This window comes from Gordionus sp. m RMFG-2023, chromosome 3 (assembly GCF_954871325.1).
Source record: "Gordionus sp. m RMFG-2023 chromosome 3, tfGorSpeb1-WG-v2, whole genome shotgun sequence".
NCBI classification, from domain to species: Eukaryota; Metazoa; Nematomorpha; class Gordioida; order Chordodea; family Parachordodidae; genus Gordionus; species Gordionus sp. m RMFG-2023.
This window is the reverse complement of record NC_088777.1, coordinates 19,797,163-19,819,102: the sequence shown is the minus strand read 5'-3', so window position 1 is coordinate 19,819,102 and position 21,940 is coordinate 19,797,163. Positions and strand designations below refer to the sequence as shown.

The window sequence follows — 21,940 nt, the reverse complement described above, 5'->3', positions numbered from 1 at the left end:
CAAATTTTTTTAAAGGAAATATCTAAAAATATATATTCTAAACATGTTAAATTAAAAATTCAGTGAGGATGTATCATAGATAAATGACTTTAACATGTTTAGAATATATATTTTTAGCTATCTCCTTTAAAAAAATTTGAAAAAGTTCAAAAATAGCGATTATGACAATTGTCACCTATCTATGATACATCCTCACTGAAATTTTAATTTAACATGTTTAGAATATATATTTTTAGCTATTTCCTTTAAAAAAATTTGAAAAAGTTCAAAAATAGCGATTATGACAATTGTCACCTATCTATGATACATCCTCACTGAATTTTTAATTTAACATGTTTAGAATATATATTTTTAGATATTTCCTTTAAAAAAATTTGAAAAAGTTCAAAAATAGCGATTATGACAATTGTCACCTATCTATGATACATCCTCACTGAATTTTTAATTTAACATGTTTAGAATATATATTTTTAGATATTTCCTTTAAAAAATTTGAAAAAGTTTAAAAATAGCGATTATGACAATTGTCACCTATCTATGATACATCCTCACTGAAATTTTAATTTAACATGTTTAGAATATATATTTTTAGCTATTTCCTTTAAAAAAATTTGAAAAAGTTCAAAAATAGCGATTATGACAATTGTCACCTATCTATGATACATCCTCACTGAATTTTTAATTTAACATGTTTAGAATATATATTTTTAGATATTTCCTTAAAAAAATTTGAAAAAGTTCAAAAATAGCGATTATGACAATTGTCACCTATCTATGATACATCCTCACTGAATTTTTAATTTAACATGTTTGGAATATATATTTTTAGATATTTCCTTTAAAAAAATTTGAAAAAGTTCAAAAATAGCGATTATGACAATTGTCACCTATATATGATACATCCTCACTGAATTTTTAATTTAACATGTTTAGAATATATATTTTTAGCTATTTGCTTTAAAAAAATTGAAAAAAGTTGAAAAATAGTGATTATGACAATTGTCACCTATCTATGATACATCCTCACTGAATTTTAATTTAACATGTTTAGAATATATATTTTTAGCTATTTCCTTTAAAAAAATTTGAAAAAGTTCAAAATCAGCGATTATGACATTTGTCACCTATATATGATACATCCTCACTGAATTTTTAATTTAACATGTTTAGAATATATATTTTTATCTATTTCATTTAAAAAAGTTCAAAAATAATTATCATGACAAATGGCACTTTTCTATGGTACATCAATTAAAAATTTTAAAATATAACTATGATGAATAGTTAATCAGAGCATTATAATTTAAAGAAGCTTTAAGTAACTTTCCCGCCTATAATATTAATATATACTAAATGTTATTTGACTTTTGGTCGAAAAAAATGATCTAGATAATTGGGTTAGGGGTGAAAAAAAGCAACCCTAACTTTAAGTCGTCTTTAAAAAAAAAGATCCATATTTTGGGTCGGATTGAATAAAACGACCCGATGTTTGAGTCTGAGTCAGAAAAACGACCCAAACTTTGAGTTGGAGTCGAAAAATACGACCCAAACTTCAAGTTTGAGTCAAAAAATACGACCCAAACTTCATGTTTTAGTCGAAAAAAACAACCCAAACTTCAAGTTTGAGTCGAAAAATATGACCCAAACTTCAAGTTTAAGTCGAAAAATACGACCCAAATTTTGAGTCGGAGTCGTAAAAAACGACCCATATTTTGGGTCGAGGTCGTTTTTTTCGGCTTGGACTTGGGTCGGAGTCGAAAAAAACGACCCATATTTTGGGTCGAAGTCGTTTTTTTCGGCTTGAACTCTGGTCGAAGTCGTAAAAAACGACCAAAACTTTGAGTTGGAGTCGAAAAAAACGACCCAAAATTTGAGTGAGCTCTGTTCGAGCCGACTCGGCTAAGCCGATTAACAACACTAGGTGAATGTAATGTTAAATAGTTGCAAGCTATATTAGGCCGATTTTTAAAAAGGGCTATATTATTATATAACCCTCGAAGCCAATAGAAGTCCAAACCTTCCTGCCATATGTGGACAAAATAAATACGCTTGAATAATTTACCTTTGGCCAAAATCTTGAGTTAACCATTTTTAAAAATTGTCTAAATCGAGCTACACTTAAAATTCTTTTCTTGTTGCAGATAATATAACAAAAAATAGTGTAAAATTTTTAACTATTATTTTAAACATTACAACTAATAAATTGTATTATGGTTTCTTTCATTAATATACCGTGATGAATGTATGAATAGATATAGGCTTCACAGAAGTAGGGTATAACGGGCCTACCCATAATCAGAGCCACGATAATATCAAGTGTTATTTCGTAAATGGTAGGTTTGAGTAAGTTTGTACAATTATCATTGGGATATAAATTATTAGTTTTAAAGAGAGAAAATGTTTTTGATTGTACGTCAGACTGTGTAGAATCAGGAGTCTTAGAAAAGAACAAATTCATAATTCTCAACCCGGTTACGTTAAAAGAACCGATATTTTGAAAATTTGACTCTAAAGAGCATGTTACATTATCACTCGCGGCTGATTCATTTTGATTACAGAAAGCAGTCTCCTCTGAATTGGGAGTATTATTATCATAATTAACGCTATTTTCGTTATCGGAATAAAGGGATATGATTTTGTTAGTTATTTTTGATATCGAGAAAAACTGATCAAAAGAGCTCTCGTTCATAAGCATTAGGAGACAAAGTTCTTCGCACATAATTTCCATGAATGACGCGGCGTAGACCGAGGCGTATTCCTTGATAAAAGCTGCTAACTAAAAAATACGAGTAAAGATTATATAATTTCATGTTTCATAGTGATATAACCTTGCAAAATATATTATTTTATTTAAAGTTACTTAATTCAAAACCAAAACTGCGCATATATTTTATAATGTTGTTTACCCTCCAAACCTACATAATCTGCTTAAAAATTTGGAAAAATGCACTTATATAACAAGTGGCGAAAAAATGTCGCATTTTGTAATCTTCATAACTTTAAAACGAAGCACTCTTTTTCCATGAAATGTTATATTTTATTAAAGAATATATTAAAAACTTACTTAAAAAATTTAATCTTCGTTTTTTAGAAAATTGAGATATAAATGCTACAATTTGACAAATATAACTCAAGTCAAGACCATAAATTTTTTTTCATAATCGGACTAGATACCTATTATGTTGGATTATGGCGGATATACGCCCTTTTCTCAAAAATTTTTCCTATTTTAGCACAAAATATTTAAGCCATCCAACAAATTTGATTATTAAAAAATTAAGGTTTAATATAATAATAAGGATCTAACATATCCATTTTCTTACATTGATCTCAAAAGATTAATATCCCACTAATTTAAATTGATTATTAATCACCTAAATAGTTAGAATAAAGGTTCAAACTGTCGACTTTCCTAAAGGTTCAGTTTAAGGTAGGGTGATAAATTTTTTAACGGTTCAGCGGCAAATAAAAATGGTTTAACTGTTTGGTTTGAATCTGTGATTTAAATAAAGATCTCAAAGTATGCTTGTGTTTTGCATAATTTTAGGAAAATTTTTTTAGAGTGTTTGGTTATAGTCCAACATAATGGATACCCATTATGCCCATTTTTGAATAAATAATTGACAGTCTTGAGTTCTTTTTTGTCAAATTTTATCATGTTCCATCTCAATTTTCAAAAATATGACTTGATCTTTTACCATATTAAACTCATTATACTCTCAATTTAATATAAACTTTCATAAAAAATGAGTGATGCTCATTCGATATATACGATATATAAAGATTTCAAAATGCGTCGTTCACCTGGTATATAATTTTAAAAAAATTTAAAGGTTAAACATTGAGCATATTTTAACAACTTAATTATATTAATAATTTTTCATAGCAAATTTACCTTATGTTCAACCATCCATCTATGAAATTTCCCCACATCCATTTTGATACCAGCTCTCTGACTTTTGCTCATCTTGAAATTATCGTTGCTAAGAGAGTATAAAGATAGAGCTTTGCTGCAAGCTAAAACACATGTTTCTCTTAAACTAGAAATCGGTAATATCAATTTTATACTGTAAAAAAGTTCTAATTTTGTGCATTTGTTAAACCGGGAACTCATTCTTTTCACGAGCTTGGCAAAATTTAACCAAAGGTGGGCCATCAGATGAGACAATTTCGAAGCGAAAACTAGTTTATCAACGCTATCTGTCAATTTATAGTGAGCTTTAGGATCACTTTTCCTGTCCATCTCTTTGCGGTGTGGTTGACTGTCGAATGATGTATCAAAATAGGCTGAAAATCGGGATTCTGATGAATAAAGTATGGAGTCCACTTCTTTCAACGTCCAGGGAACATCATTAATACTAAAATTGATATTCGTAGAGTTATTATTTAATTGTTTATGGGGAGAGTTGGGGACGCAAAATATACATCTCATATGGTCGCGGCTATATATTTTTTTATTGGAGTTTAACTCGTTAATGGAAACATTTTTAAAAGTGTCTTTTTCGTTCGGTAGAAGGTCCTTAGGTTCAAAACCATTGTAATAATTAAAGCTGGTAATATCGGCGTCATTTTCTATCATATTCCTGCAAAGATTATCGCTAGGAATGTCGCAGATATCGAGATTATGACTAAATGTATCGTTTGAGTCGATGTAATGCAGATGATCAGGGTCGACTACATTGATAGGGTCAATCGTTTCGATCGATCTTTTGATCGTGTTCTTAAAATCACTTATTTTATTCTCGGAAAAGGTAGGATTGAAATTCCAAGACATTGTTTGTCCTAAAGGAGGGTGACGCTTGTAACCACTTTCGGGGAATAAATTATCGGTTTTCTTATCACCCATGATCCTTAATGTGTATAATATGACTAATATCAAATTATTATCTTGATATTTATTTTAATAATAATGAGCAAACATCTCATAAACGTTTGCCGCTCAAATAAAAAATATATTACTTAACCTAACATCATTAGAATACTGTTAATAATATACAATTTATATGAAATGACGCTGTTTAATTTATTTTGTTAATAATCATTTTCGTTAGATATAATGTAAATTCCTTTAAAGTCATTATATCCCTGTCAAAATTATTTTGTGCAAAAAAAAGGATTTCGTAAAGAAAAAAATTTTAATTTAAAAAAATCGATATTTTCGTTTTTTACAAATTTTTTTTAATAAAATTTTTTTAATATATTATATTGGCCAGATAATGTTCCAAAAATTAAAATAAAAACATGAATGAGGAATAAAGGGTTCAAAGAAGAGCAATTGCGTCTCTGCCATAAAGAATTCAGTGTTAAAAATTTAGAGAATTTAGGATTTAAATAAATTATTGGTTTGATTAATAAATCATTGTTATAAATTATGCAAATAAATAAGAGAATTTTTTACAAGATTTTTAAGTAAAATTTACTGATATGATGACTAGAGGTCAGCAAAGCCAGGTCCAGTTTGTATAGAATTTTTACACAAGTTGTCTGGCCTGGTCCAAATAAATTTTCGCCAGTCCTGGCTATAGTTTTTTTTAAGTTAAACCAGCTGGCCCATTATAATTTTTTTTAAATATTTGCATAGCCTGTAAAAATTTTATGGTTAGGCGTCTGATAGTGTTTTACAACCCCCCCCCCCCCCGGCTTATTAAATTTCTTCATATAAATTTTCCAGCCATCAGATTTTTAATATCAATATCAATTTTTTTCACCTACTTAAAAATCAAAAAAATATGTTAAAATTTTAATGGCCCAAAAATATGTTTTGCACAAATTGCCCAGCCCTGCCTGTTGTATTTTTTTGCCAGGACCTGCCCATTATAACTTTTTTTATAAAAATCTCAGCCCAGACTTTGAAGATCTCTAGCAATGATTATTATAATTGTAAACTAAAATAAGTTTGTATTGATATTTTCTGAAAAAAATAATTGACTATATAAATGACACTTATCAAGTTTTGTGCAAAATTATAAAAAAATTTAATAAGTTTAATTATTAAAAAATATTATAATTGATTTACTAATAGCATAAGTATCAATTCTATTAAAGATATCTCTAACTTCAGATCTTATTTTAGCACAAATTTTTGGTGTGGCATATTTAAGGGATGGGATTCGGGGATAACATGGGTCCCTAAGTAAAATATACATGTTTAAACTTTTTTATGATTTTTTTAATTAGCATAACTCTTTTATATCAATTTCATTTATATAATCTGTTTAACATTATCTTTAACTCTTTTTCATTCTTACCAATATACAACATATTGGATGATGATTTTCCCTAGTTTATAAAAAATAAGTTCATATTCCTTTTTCATACTGGGCCACGTTCATTTAAACATGTAGGGGAGATAGATGTATGTTGGGGGCACTTTTGGTTCAAGCCTGATTAGATTAAATCCTAAATATTATTTAAATCTTAAAACACATTCTGAATCCTCAAAGTATAAACAATTTATTAAAATATTTATTATAGTTTTTTTTTTAAACATTACCTCTTTAAATTAAATGCCACATCAATTGGGTACGGGTAGATTTGGGTGAAATATTTGCAATTAGTTATAAATTTATGAATATCTAAAAAAGTCCATTGTAATTACTATATGATTAACTATGACTGTAATTATAGTATATTATAAGATACACTGCAAGCTCTAATATCATATTTTTAATATTTCTATCATATGCTAAAGAGCTTGTGTTAATAAATATTTGATATCGAATTTTAAAAATATTAAATCAATAGATATCTTATATGAAAAAATTATAAAGAAAAGAAAAAATCCAGTATAAAATATCTCTTATCTTATAAAATCATATCATATCATATTATATACTGGGGAGACATCCCACAATTAAGTGGGCACTCCACCACCCTATCTTATAAAAAAAATATTAAACTTGATATATTTTCCTTTGGCAAGAAATTATTTGATGTCCCTGTCAGATTGATTGGTCACGTGATTAACCATATATATTATATTTTTTATAAATTTATATAAAAAAGGAACACATTCACTAATTATTTTTATATATAAAATTATATCAATTTTGGAATTGAAACCATTGCCTAAAAGATTTACTGAAGTCCAGCAAGGATTTGTGCATTAAATGAGTAATCATATTAAAGGTATATATTAGATTTGAGATTGATCAATTAAAATGTTTACAAAAAAAGGAGTCAAATAGCTCCTTTTTGTGGTTTGTATATCGACTAAATTTATCAATGTATGTATGCACATTATTAATGCATTTAATCGACGTGCAAATGCAAACCATAATATAGCGATACCAGGGGCGTCGCTAGCCTTTACAAACCCAGGGGGCTCACCTAAAAAGAAATTTACGGGGGGCGAAGCCCCCAAACTTTTTTATTTGTGGGCCTTCAGTCCGCTTTTGCCTGGGCTTCTCGATCTAGAAAAGGCCTTCGATAGAATCCCAAGAAAACTTATTTGGTGGGCGCTACGCCACAAAAAGGTTCCTGAAAAATATATAAGAATAATATAGGATATGTATATGGGCCATACAACAATGGTCCGCAGCACAATAGGTACTTCAGCAGGCTTCACAATAGCCGAAGGAGTTCATCAAGGGTCGGCTCTCAGCCCACTTCTCTTCATTACTGTAATAGATGTATTAGCACAGTCTATACCTCAAACAGTCCCGTGGAATATGATATTTGCAGATGATATTGTGATACTTGCCGAATCTAAGGATGAAATAAAAGAAAGATTAGTGAGTTGGATAAATATCCTAGAAACGCACGGATTAAAAGTAATTAGAGAAAAGACGGAGTATATGGTGATAGGAGGAGATGAAACAGAGAGTATTGATATAAATGAATGGCAGATATCGGCAATTGAAAGCTGCAAATATTTGGGCTCCACTATACAAACAAACGTCACAATAGAAAAAGAGATAAAGAGTAAGATTAATCAAGGATGGTTAAAGTGGAGATCTTTATCTGAAGTGCTATTTGACAAAAGAATCCCACACAAATTAAAGGGAAAAATTTACAGTTCCATAGTAAAACCAACAGACTAGAAAAGTCTACAAACTATGGAGATCAGAATGCTGAAGATGATTTCTGTGGTAACAAGAAATGATAAAGTGCGCAGTACAAGAATACTAAGTAGTTTAAAGATAGTGCCCATTAAGACTAAGTTAATGGTAAACAGACTTAGGTAGTATTGGCACACAATGAGAAGGCCTATGAACTACATAGGAAATAAAGTTGAGAGTTTGGAAGTGATGGGCAAACGTAAAAGAGTAAGACCAAAACTTCAATGGTGCCATAAAGTTAGAGCCAATATAAAGAAGTATAAATTAGATAAAAGAGATTGATGAATAACATAAAGTGGAGAGAGATGTTGAAGGAGCTTACCACCAGAAAAGGTGAAAGCTAAAGAGAAAAAAAAAATTATATTAATAAAAAATAAACTAGCATATAAATATTTAAAACAATGCAAGACATAAGAATAATATTGTATTTTCGATTATTGGTATAAAAAGATTTTGCGTCTAAAGAATTACAAGTGATAAAAAAGGTTAATTATTTCATACATATGCCTCAATCAATAATAGTTTCTAAAAACCACATAATATAATATAATTCTTAACAACTTACATTGACAAAAGGTCATGAAGCTAATATAACTCCCTGTTACCATTTTAGACAATGTTTAATAGAAAAAATTTATAGGCCTAACCAAATTAACAATTCTTGAAGAAGAGAATATAAACCACCAATCCAAATCATAAAACTATATAATGGTTAGAGCTTACTTTTAGATAACATGATGGAAGCTAGATAAGTAATAGAGAGAATTATTGTGAGAAATATTTCTAAAAGATTATCTTTCATTTTTAATGTTATATAAACAACTACACATTTGATCATTATTGCTTATCTAAAATATGCAATCCCATACTTTAAGTTTCAGCTGTAGTAATAATCTAAACTTACATAGCTACACAAATAATAGATGCTGGTTAATTGGCAGTCATTGACACACACGATGTTAACTCATATCAGAATTTATTATGTTAGATAAATTGTTAAAGCAAAAACACTAGAAATCTTTAGAAGAAATTATGCAAATATATTGAAGCCATAAGTTATTTACACGGCTTAGGATTCCATATAATAAATGAAACATTTTGTAACTATCAAATAAGAACCAGAGTAATATGATGAAAACGATTAAGATTTTATATATTATTATCGCACTATCTCTAGTTGGTATATTAGATCTTAAAATAATAGTAGTTTGTAATAATATCAAAAATATACTCGTATTAAAAATTTAACTCAAAACTGTTTTTCAAAGAAAAAAAAAATAACTTTCCTAAAAACGAGTAAAAAAAGAGAAGAAAAGATATCTAATTTATTATATCCATTGTGGGATGAATAATAAGATGTTTAATTTTAAATAATATTTTTAAATAAATAGATGGCGTTAAATAATTAAATGCAAATTGTTGCTTATATTTATTATCAAAAGCATTTATTAGTAAAACCTGTCAAATACGTCTGTAAAAGTGGCATTTTACTTAATATTTTATAACCAATTATATATAATAGAGGATTATAAACTATATTACTTACTTTTTATAAAGAAATCTCTTAAACTTATTTGAACCTTGAAAATATTTTTATAAAGAGGCATGTAATTAAATTTTAAAATGAATAATAAATATTAGTGATTTTGACTCGGCTAATTACAATATTAAACTTATTAATTTTCAATTAATAAATGATTATATTTATTTAAATAGGGTTATATAATAATTTAAATAATAAAAGTCAATTAAGCTTTAACTGTTTATGCTAAATAAATATTTAGTGAGTGATATTGATATTCTATTGTTAACACAGAATTTGATTGCAAGCTGACATAGAAAAATATAATTTATATGTATTAATCTAATCTAATAATTAAAATAATATTCATTTAATAAAAATTAAGATAGTCTTTTAGATAATAAAATTAAATCTATATATTACGTAATAGAATTATAAAAGAAATCGTTCAGGGAGCAATCAAAAAATTTATTTTTAGCTCTAGGGGCTATTAAGGAGCCATTAAAAAAAATCTTTTTTCTTCAGGGGGTTATTCAAATATTTCAGGGGGCTCGAGCCCCTGCGCGCCCTTCCCTAGTGACGCCATTGAGCGATACATCATTGAATAATGGATGGCTTTGAACAATATTAGTTTGTTTTTTTGCCCTACTTATTTTCAGTTAACTTTAATTAAAAGATCTTAGCCCCTTTTTTTAAATATTAGATAACGTTGTGACGCTGTTTTTGATTAATCTTTGTGGCCTTCGATGATGGTTATAATATCTATGGTAGTTATCTGGAAAATCCAGGAAAGATTCATTTTTTTTCTGCGTGCTACACGGGGTTGACATGTCTACCCCCATCAGCGGGAGACTCCCGCAATTTTTTAGTTTACAAGCACAATCTCTCTCCCGCAAAACTATCGCAATTAGAAATCTCACGTAAAAATCTACCGCAATTTTTAAATTTCTCCCACAATTTTTTTTTTAGTATTTTAACTTTTTTAATATATAAATAATAATTTTGAGAGACATTAATTGATTATTTTTATATTTTAAAAATAAATTTTAAATATTTATTCGAAAAACATGTCTAGTTTGTAAATTTCTTTCTATCCTGTTTTATTTTTATCCAATTTCATTCATATAAGTCAGTACAGGGGAGTATATCTACATCAATTGCAATATAAAAATATTCTCAAAATAAATAAATAATACAGATGCAACTACATTTGTGGAAATTATACATCTATCATGTATGGCCCAATATGTATGGATTTTTTAACTTAAAAAAATAAATTAAAAAGTTTAATTTAATTTCTTTAAAAAATATATATATTAGATGTATCATTTAGTTATTTAATGCTTGAAGAAGTTGAAAATATTTTTTCGTTAATATTTACAGATTTTATGAGTTTTTACAAGATTTAAACAGCTAAGCCACTCCAAACACTTAACCTGGTTTATGGAATTTTTAACTGAACAAGAACACAGACCATTTTTCTTTAAATAGAGGGTTCACAGCCCTAGTTAATAGTCTTAAAGAATATTAATTTAAATCTGCCCATATATGGCAAGAATATACGTCAATTGATGAGTCAGTACATAACCCTGGATTACTATATTAATGGGGGATGGTTAAACCTCTTAGATTCGATTTTCAAAGAAACGAATAATATTCAAAGATAAATATTTAATTTACTGAAAATATTTTTAATTTTAAAAGGTAGTTTATTGGATTTAGATGTCTAAAGTATTCTATATATTATATAACTCTATTTAGTAACATTGTGTTCTTTTTTACAAAAACAAAGTGACTTCTTAACGAGCTAACTATATTGGAAAAAAATAATATTATTTGAGAAAAGGAGGCCATGTCACTAAAAAAGTTCAAATATCAATAATTTACTTTTTGAAAATTACCACTACAATGGAAAATATTAGAAAAATAACGTTATATTACAATAAGATTGACTGGTAGTTATATATTTTATTCTGAAATAATAGATCAATAAATTTGGTGTATAAAATATTTTACATAAATAATTTGTCTTGTTTTTATAATTATAAAAAGAAAATATGCTATGAATTGTGTTTCAAATTTCAATTTAAAACAAGAAAATTCTGTGTTTATTGATAAAAAAGCATCTACAAAAACTTACAAATTATTTTTGAAATGAATTTTCAATTTATTTGTATTCTTCGAATATGAATACATCAAATATGAATAGAATATTTCGATATTTGTTTAGAATCTAGGTTAAAAAATCACAAATAAAAAAATATCTCAAGTTCAGCACATAACATAAATCTTATATGATATTAAGTCTAATATAAATTTGAAAAAATAATAATCTTTAATATAAAAAACACAATTTATAAAAAAAAATATAAAAAAGGTATTTTTGTTTTAAAAAATATATAAATTTATATATTTTTTTAAAAAGAGATCAATGAGAGCATCATGAATTCTAATATTATTTAATATGAAGGCCACAAGCAATATATGCCGTCTAAAATATTAGCCTCTATTAGAGTCGTCGTTTTTTTCTAAAAAAATTATGAAAATCTTATTTGGTAAAAAGGAACCGTTGCTGAAGGCTAGTATATCAGATCACTATCGGAATAAGTAGAATATTTAATTTCAAAAATAAAATGTAAAAATGCCATGAGGAAGATAGTTTTCTAATAAATTTCAAGAATCTCATTTTAAAATAAATAAAAATGTATGTATTTATCAGAGCTTTGAACTAATCACAAAAATAAGGGAAACTTTTTGTATAAACAAACCAAAACTTTTTTAAAAAAAGGTCTCAGAGAATTTTAATAAATATCCCTAAAAAAAATAAGTCCTCATTAAAGTGGAAGGAGAGACCGTTAGTTCCATAAAAGGATGTTCAAAATATATAAAAAATTACTAACACTTCTAATAATTATTGATTTACGTCATTTAAAACTCTTTTTTAAACATAGGGTTAATAATTATGTTTAACTTTAAAGAAAGATTTGCCAGTTCATAAAATACAAATAACTTTATACATTATAAAAACATATATTAAATATAATATTATATTAATTGGATATGGTAAATAGTTGTACAAAGTCAATATTAAATATTACAATATGAATAATTTGTAAAAAAGGTCATCATATCACAATTCAATTATTACATAATTCAGATGGTAGAAAGCTGTCATAGAGAGGGTGGTGTCTAATATAATTAATATAATACATGATTTAATATAAGAAATTTTTGAAAAATATGGGTTTGTTAAAATCAAAACTACATTAATATTAGGCTTATAGAAAATCAAATAATAAAATGTTGGTAATTGATCTGTAAATTTCTAATAAAATATATTAGGCTTCAATTTGTACCAATCAAATATTTATGCTAATTGTATTCATTCAATTTTTTATAATATAATAGAAAAGATAATATTCAAAAATTTTATTGTATATAATTGAAATTTGTATGTATCATACAATTGAAATAAAAATTTTATAATAAATTTATTATAAGAAAGTTATTCTTTTAGACATAAAGCTTTCCTAACTGTTTATTCTTTAAAATCATAGGATTATAATCATAATTCCAGCTAAGAAAATATGCTCACAAGATGTATAAGAACCCTATTTTCTTCTCATTTTAATTGCAAAATCTTACCAATTATAAATATTTATTTTAAGAAATTTTAAGCAGAAAGTCATTATCACAGTCAAATAATTAATGCAAATGCTAGAAAAAAATAAAACATTTGATAGTGGTGTTAATTTTAAAAGTTTAATGAAATATTTGCATATATTTCTTAAATAAATAATTCAAATATTTTCTATAATTTATAATTTTAATATTAATATGAATAATTTAGACTTATTATTTGCCAAAAAATTTTTTTTATTATTATCAACAAGTAAAATTTTGAAATTTTTTGATAGGTCTGATTTATATAAACTATTCAAAACAAAAATTCATGTTAAGCATCTCAAACTGGTCTAGAAAATGCAAAAGTAAGTCAAAAAAATAGAGAGGTAATATATCAAGCCAATCCAAAAAAAGATAAGAAAACTATATAAGTAAATTAATTTACAAAAAACCTTGAAAATATAAGAAATTTGAGCAATATACAATAATTAAAGTATAAAAATTATAATTATTTAGTTAAAATATGGCATAACTATGTTATAATATGACAATAAATGTTGGTTAGAATTTGAGGGAGTGGAATTTAAAGCATATGTCATCATGTTAACTGTAAAACTTGATAAACCAATATCCATTTCATATTTTTTAGAGCTCATTTGTATAAATATTTAGTTAAGTCGCACTAAATTTTGGTATATAAGCATAACAAAGAGTGGAAATCCTCACATCAAAATTTGGTCCATCCAATTTTTTTTTTAAATTTAACATATAAGTGGACCAATAGATATCCAATAAAATTTATTGGGAAAACCCACATATTATTGCCCCCTCCCCATCTTAGAATAATCCTGGTTACACCCATGTATTATGAGGTATAATAACATAAGATTATTTTCATATATAATATAGTAATCTAAATTACTATGATAACTATCATTACAACTTTATCAAGTATTACTTTAAAAATAGGTGTCCTAGGTATACCTTCTGTGGGTGAACGTGGATCAAGAGAAGATAAATATTTAAAGGGAGTTTTATGGTCAGAATTATTTTGGCTTACGATTGAATCTTCTGTTCCGTAAACACTATTCATCTATAAATTGGGTAAATATCAAAATTAAATAGCATCTCAAAAATACATATATTTAAAATAGTTTATTTATAGTATATTACATTTGTTCTAGTTGCTTTGAAAGGAGATTTTGATTTTTCTAATTCTACTTTTCCATTTTTGTATAGGAACATTGATAAAATAGATCCCATAGTTGAAAACAATAAATTTCTTTGTTACAATTTTTTTAAAGTAAATTTATGAATGAATGGCGTTACTTATAACAGTTTGTATGTCATATGGTAAATTTATAAAAAATTGATATTACCAGTGTAAAAAATTTAACAAGAAATAATCAACTTAGTTAGTAAGTAATATTTCTGATCCTTTTCATCAAGAAAAATTATAAGTTCTCCTTTCTATCTCATTTTTATATCCCATTCTATAGTCTACTCCGTAGTTAGCAAGCCCTCAACTATAGAATTTATGCATTAAACTAGTTTATAATACTAGTTATAAGGCAAGATGGTTGGAGAAGACTTCCCTCTCCCTCTACCATTAGTATTTATACTATATCCTATGGGAGATGATAGTCGTACGCCCGTCACACGATGGAACCACTTAGTTAACTTAAGAAAAATACTTATCCTTTCTCAATTTAAGCACTAATCGCGGTTTATAGAATTCATCAACAATGTCTATATCAATTGGCCCACAGACACTATTCAAGGGCAAAAATTTTTATGATCAATATTTTAATAAAACAGATATAAAAAAATTCAATAACGTTTAACGCTATATATCATTATCCGACAGTAACATGTATTTACAAAATTTTCGAAAATTTTTTAGGACTGAAAATCTATTATACTTGTATAATTTTTATAGTCCATTTTTAATTAAAATTTTTCCTAGATATATAAATAATTATAAATATTCTACAAACCTAGAAATTGATATCCCTACAAAAATTACTAGGTTTTATAATTTTAATATCAGTTAAAGCATCCAATGATTTAGATCACATACAGATATTTTAAAAATGTTGTCCTCCACTATTAAAATTGTATTAAATTTTATTTTATAATTTTTAAGATAATTATAGGATTTTACATCACCATCATTTAAATACCATGATGATCCTTATTTGATTCCTCTTAGCAATCCTGAAAAGGTTTAGTTCATTTTCTTAATTGTTTTGTAACAATATTTTATATAGAGAAATTATTCACTCTCACAGGAATCTGGTAGGTTGGCTGCAAGGTATTTTTTAAATAAATATCCACAATTATTTGAAGATTATATTGATCATCCAAATGTTAAGGTTTCTATATTTTATATCTATCTACTATAAGTTTTCATATAAAATTAGAAATTTTATTCTACAAACTCTAAATTAAATAATATATTGTCTCAAAAATCTTCTGAAGATAAATTAATACAGCTAGTTTATGTTGATGCACCATTTGAAGATATAATGTCTGTATATAATGATTTAAAATCAAATAGTATGTTTTTTTTATATAATCTTTATATATTAAAAATATGTAAAAATTTTATAAAAAATACAATAAAATTAAAGATATAGAAATCAACTTTGAATGCCAACTTTTGATCCTACAATATTTTGCATTTTTCAATAGTTCTGATCCTAATTATCATAACCATGATGACTATTTTGAAGGAAATGCATCTAGTGATGAGATTAAATCATTGACCAGTCAAGATGACAATATAATATCTGAACCAGGAGATGATGTAAGAATGAATGATTACAATATAATATTTGTTCCTTTTGTTTTTGAAAAATTTTGGCATTCAAATTCTCATTAGGCTATAAATTATTTATAATTACCATTAATTTTTACTGTGTTGATCACCCTATCCAATAATCTTCAATGCTTGTTGAAAAAGATTGGCTTTGAATGAATATCTGATATAGGATCAGAAAATATTTAATGATAATTGTATATTAATACATGAATATTATTTAGATGTATTGGTATAAACATTATACTGGAATTCAACCATATACTCAAAGATGGAAGTAATAAATCTATGCTAATTTTCTAAATCATTTCATATTGTATTGCATAATCTGCTAATTTTAGCTGACTACAAAATGTCTTAGTCAAGATTTTAGGCGAAAACGTTGGCTAAAAAGTTCAAAAATAACGATTATGACAATTATCACTTTTATATGGTACATCTTAATTAAAATTATAATTTAACATGGTAAAAAAAATACATATTTTCCCCATTAGCATAAAAAAATCTAATATGTTTAAAAATATTGCATGATAGTTGTTATTTTTCATTGAATATATAATTTCACATCTTTACAATATAAGTTATATTTTTACTCTTCTTTCAACAAATGTTAAAAAATAAAGAATATCACAATTGTCACATTAAAATGTTATCCTTAAAAAGATCATATAAAATAACATAAAATTTTTTAATATAAGTAGTTTTTTGAAAAAACCACCTCTTTTAATATAGTTTAAAAAATAAATAATTTTACAAAAATGATAAAATTAAACTATAAAAGATTTCATTAAAACGATTTATTTATAAAGATTTAAAATTTTTGCCTAATCAAAATATGTTCAAAAATCTTTTTGAACGTCTAAAAATCTTTTTTGTTTAAAATTTTGGAAGTGAAAATCACTAATTTTTTTATTTAATAAATATCAAATAAATAATTCCATTTTCATAATATAATTATTTCATATTATATGTTTTTGTTGTTGATAATAATAAAATGTTTAAATAAAAGGGGGTATTTAAATTATTTTTCTAGCTCCCCTTCCTTTAGAGCCTGGCATAATTTCCTAAATTATTTTACTAAAAATAAATGAATAATAATTAATGCTAGACATATATAACAGAACGCTGATGGACAATTAGCTGATGCAGAATTTTTGACTAATTAAGTTTTTGGCTAAGCCTAATTAGGCTTCGGCATAGTTTCTAGCAGATTATGCAAGGCTAATTTTATATATAAAATAATATTGCTTACTTTTTTTTAAATCTGGCTAAGCACATAATTTTATTTTAGGCTAAAGCCTGCCAGGTTCAAAAATTATAACAAGATATATAAAATTTATTATACTAAATTAATTTTTAAAAATGGCTAATCCAACCCCCCCCCCCCCATAGCCAAAAAATGCAGATGCTGGATTATAGCCAAAAAAAATACAAGCTTCAAAATTTCGTTAATAGATGTCCAAGCCTTTTTACCATCTCTGAGCAAAGTCTCCAGGCTTGCCTAATATTTTTGGCTAGAATATTGGATTAGCTGTTTTTGAAAATTGAGCTATTTTACAATACTAATTATATTTTGATAAAATAAGAGAAAACATAATTTCAAGTTATTTTTTAGAAAAATATATATTATCATATTTCTGCTATTTCATTTTGTCTATTATGCCCAAAATATAAAAAAAACAACTGATTGTGAAACTTCAAAACATATTTGATTAGTAATGCATGGCACATAGCGGCAAGGTAAAATCCTATTAAAAGATTTTTTTATATATTTCATTGAAAAATATCATCTGAATGGGTCCATAAAATGTGTAGTTGTGAGAATGGAAATTTGATAAAAACATGTTATTTTACCTGTGGAACACATGTGTGATAGAGGTTTATGATAATGTAGAAAAGGGTAGTTTAAATATCAGTAAAGAAACTTCTCTGGAAAAAGTTGGAAAGTTTTCTTATTTAAGTGACATGGGATTCTGCTGTTGTTGCAAGGGTAGGATATGCATGAAGAAGTTATGAGAAATGCCATCTTTTCTAACAGGTAAGAACATATCTCTTACTAGAGGGAGAAGTTTATGCCGTAAAGTCTACGGGGCAAAACCTGAGTAATGAAAACATCACCAGAAGCCAAAGAATGAAGATGAGAATGGTCAGATGGATATTAAGGTCCTGCAAAATAATTTTTTTACAATCTGAGTCCAATTTGAAAAAAAATTCTGCCCAAGCTGGACCTCAGCGCGAGTGCAAATTTTTTGTTCCAACCCGACTCGATTAATATTATTTTAGAATTAGAGTTTAAATATAATATCTAAGGAAAAATTAAAAATTTATTCACAGATTGCCACCTTAAATAAAATTATATTTAACCCCCATAAATAGGTTTTTATCATTTGTCAAATAAAGTATCAAAACCAAGTATAACATTTTTTAAAATTTATTCATAGACCTGCAGGCCCGGCCTGGGCTGGGCCGTATTTTAAATTTTTTAGGCCTAGACTAAAAAAAATTTTTTTAAACATATCCGGGCCGGGCCTAAAAATTTTTTTTTTAAATATATTTGGGCCGGCCCTTAATATTTTTTATAAAAATTTTTACATTATGAGTTAATGGTTATAAGATTATATTATATTATAGTTATGATTAATATAATATTGGGTGATGGTTAACACTACCTAACACCCACAGATAGATCTAATTATTAATTTTCTGCAAATTTATTCAAAGTATTAATATATTTTTTTATAATTCATATCTAAATTTTTACAACATATTTTACCAAAACAATCAAATAAAGGAATATCTTAAATAAGCCCCAATATTCAAGTATTATTAATATATTTTTTTATAATTCATATCTAAATTTTTAGAATATATTTTACCAAAACAATCAAATAAAGGAATATCACTTCTTGAAGTTTGTAATACCTTTCAAAGCGAAAAAGGAGAAATAAAATTAATTTTACTTAATATAAAGCATTTTTTAATTGAAAAATTTGTTTTACACAAGTATCATTTTATTTCTCTTTTTCTCTGTCCCAAATTCAAGCAATTACGTATGTTGTCAGGGACAGATCGCAGGATGACGGAAAACTATATAAAAGATTATATTAAATTACAAGAGGCTCAGGAAGTAAATGAAATACCATCGACCAGTCAAATTACGTTGTTAAACAAACTGAATCGTTTTATTACAAATGGGGCGATGGTAATTCTTATAATATGTCAATACCCGATGATGAATATTATAATTACATAAATAAAAAAATAGATGAAACATTTAAGGTGGATAATTTGTTAGAGTGGTGGGCGGCTCATCAAAGCGAATTTTTTAGCAAAATTGGCAAAACGGGTATTGGCAATTCCTGCTTCAAGTGCAAGCTGTGAGCCGAATTTTTCCACTACTGGGAGAATTCTTGAAGAAAGAAGAAGTAATCTTCAACCTGAAAAGGTAGATATGCTTCTCTTTCTTCATGATAATTTGTGAATTTTTAATATCTTTCTTGAGTATAGGGTTTCGTCAATCATGCTAATTTTTTACTTTGCAAACTGTCAAATATTTATTGCATTTATTATATTTACCTTGAGTCATGGAAGTTTTTAATTCAACATTTTTCATTATTTTTTTTTTACAATATTATATAATACAATTATCTTCTTTTGTTAAAAATTTATATTATAAAATAAATTAAAATATATTGTGCAATTAGATTATATTTTCAAAATACTATTTATTATACATGCATTTTTTTAAATAGCGATTTATTTTTATTTAATAAATTAAATAGTAAATTAAATACAATATATTATATTCTCAAAATATTTTCCATTTTTATAAATTAAATATTAGTTTTATTTTTTTTAAATGCAATATAAAATATAGTATATGCTCAAAATATTATTACCATTTTTATGAATATTAGTTTTATTTTTATAAATGCAATATAAAATAGTATATGCTCAAAATATCCATTTTTATAAATAACAGTTTTATAATTTTTATAAATTCAATATAATATTCTCAAAATATTAGCTTTTTACATGTATTTTTTAAATAATAAGCGATAATACTCGCTGAAAAATATGGTAAAATACCTTATGGGTGAATTTTTGTATATACCAGGTCGAATATAATTTTAAAAAATTCCGAGCCGGGCCTGAAATTTTTTTTTTAAAATATCCGGGCCGGGCCGTAAAAAAAATTTTTAAAAAATATACGGGCCGGGCCTTCAATTTTTAAATCCTGGCCGGGCCGTAAAAAATTTTTTTTAAAAATATCCAGGCCGGGCCTAAAAAATTTAAAACCGGGCCGTGCAAATGGTGCCTCTGCAGGCCTCTCATATATAATGAAGATATTAAATAGACATTATTAGAATCTATGAATAGTAATGATATATAAATAATATCTAATCAAATTACTCATATTCAATTTAAAGAGCCCGACCAGCCATGGTAACGCCCTTTTGCTGCTAACCAAGGAAGCTGGTAACAGCCAGGAATTTCAGAGTCAAAACACTTAGAATGGGAAATTCGATTTGTTGAATTTTCCAAAAATTAATGTTGTCATCTTCATTAGAGAATTTTGCATACATGTATTTTTGGAACTCATCAACTTCATGGCTATCCTGAAATATAATTGTCATATTCCCAGATTCTTAAATCCAAATTCTAGTATTTAATATTTGTTTTGGGTTGGGGCCTCGTATCGAGTTACCTCTTACTTATCAGGTCAATTCAGCGAAACTTTTATCGTGTAACACCTTTTCGCTAAAAAACTTTATAGCGAAGGTAATATCGGGGAGCCAATTCCGCGAATTTTTTTTTCCGCAAAAAATTTATAACGAAGAAAATAATCTAAACTTTTGTCGCGAACTCTTTCTAGCGAATTTTCTACCGAGAATGTATTTGCGCGAATTATTATCGCGAGTTATCGCTAAACAATATATATATTGTGAATGCATTTATTTAAAGGAAAACAACATAATCAATATTAGTATACCCTCCAAAATTCCGTAATTCATAAAGATTAAATGTTTAAGGATCTTTTTTCACTTATTTTTTAACATTAAGTAATCTGTAACCTTTATCTGATGTGATAAAAAATAAATTAGCCACTTTCCTGGTCTCTTCTCACTCATGGTTGTATACGAAGGCGACATTTTAGTAAGTTTTTACCCCTACCCCTACATGAATTTTAAAAATGTGCATTACGCCATTGAAAGTATATTTTAACAAATATTCTGAAATGCTTAGAATTTTTTCCAATCAATATACAAAATAATTAAAGCTAAGAATTTTTTAAAATTTTCCAAGTTCATTTTTTTAAAGAATTTTACAAATTGTTTGGAAATAATAAAAGGTAATCTCAATTTAAAAAATATTATTTCTCTAGAAAATTGTTGTCCTTTATCGGAACCCAGAGATAAACTGAAATGTAAATTATATATAACGTCTAATGTGATATATTTAAATAAAAGTTTCATGGAGATTCGTGCCACATTTTTTATATGTTTCCCAATTATTATTTTTACATAATGTACATCAATATAACCAAGAGTAATGATGGGTAAACGAAAGAGTAATAAACCAAAACTCCAATAGGCCCATAAAGTCAAACCAATATATCGCAAAATTTAATCTGAATAAAATAGATATGAATAGATATATCGTGAGAATATCTATGCAAAATTTAGTTCGAAATTTGCAAGACTTATTGAGATTTATGTGGAATTAGGTTGAAGAAAAATGAGCCCTATTTTACCTCTCGATGTGCATTATATCATCTTACCTTTCAAGTGTTTAAAAAATATATTTTCTAATTATGTCATTTTTAAGGCAGAGAAAATTGTATACATGTTAAGTCCTAAAAACAACGATTTGATAATTAATGTCAAGTATTTGGATGAATTCTGCTAAAAA

General features: G+C 26.4%; 2 protein-coding genes and 1 long non-coding RNA gene across 3 annotated transcripts in view; 1 reads left to right on the top strand and 2 right to left on the bottom strand.

Annotated features, from left to right (window-relative positions):
• The window catches only part of LOC135927514 (uncharacterized), a 31,850-nt gene extending 24,928 nt beyond the window's left edge, over positions 1–6,922 (bottom strand). The window contains exons 1-3 of the mRNA XM_065463540.1: positions 6,900–6,922; positions 3,896–4,850; positions 2,233–2,776 (exon numbers count right to left, since the gene is read on the bottom strand). Coding sequence (XP_065319612.1) covers positions 2,233–2,776; positions 3,896–4,846 — 1,495 coding nt within the window. The 5' untranslated portion in view covers positions 4,847–4,850; positions 6,900–6,922. The remainder of the gene's footprint in view (positions 1–2,232; positions 2,777–3,895; positions 4,851–6,899) is intronic.
• A 4,608-nt stretch (positions 6,923–11,530) lies between these two features.
• Positions 11,531–14,520, bottom strand: LOC135926573 (uncharacterized). The gene is made up of 3 exons (XR_010571917.1): positions 14,380–14,520; positions 14,165–14,299; positions 11,531–12,771 (listed from the first exon to the last, which is right to left on the bottom strand). It is a non-coding gene; the product is annotated as an uncharacterized LOC135926573 (long non-coding RNA).
• A 599-nt stretch (positions 14,521–15,119) lies between these two features.
• Positions 15,120–21,940, top strand: part of LOC135926146 (small ribosomal subunit protein mS39-like) — a 31,062-nt gene continuing 24,241 nt past the window's right edge. The window contains exons 1-8 of the mRNA XM_065461874.1: positions 15,120–15,130; positions 15,173–15,235; positions 15,278–15,323; positions 15,363–15,431; positions 15,477–15,581; positions 15,630–15,765; positions 15,840–16,015; positions 16,252–16,304. Of these exons, the coding sequence (XP_065317946.1) occupies positions 15,300–15,323; positions 15,363–15,431; positions 15,477–15,581; positions 15,630–15,765; positions 15,840–16,015; positions 16,252–16,304 (563 nt within the window). The 5' untranslated portion in view covers positions 15,120–15,130; positions 15,173–15,235; positions 15,278–15,299. The remainder of the gene's footprint in view (positions 15,131–15,172; positions 15,236–15,277; positions 15,324–15,362; positions 15,432–15,476; positions 15,582–15,629; positions 15,766–15,839; positions 16,016–16,251; positions 16,305–21,940) is intronic.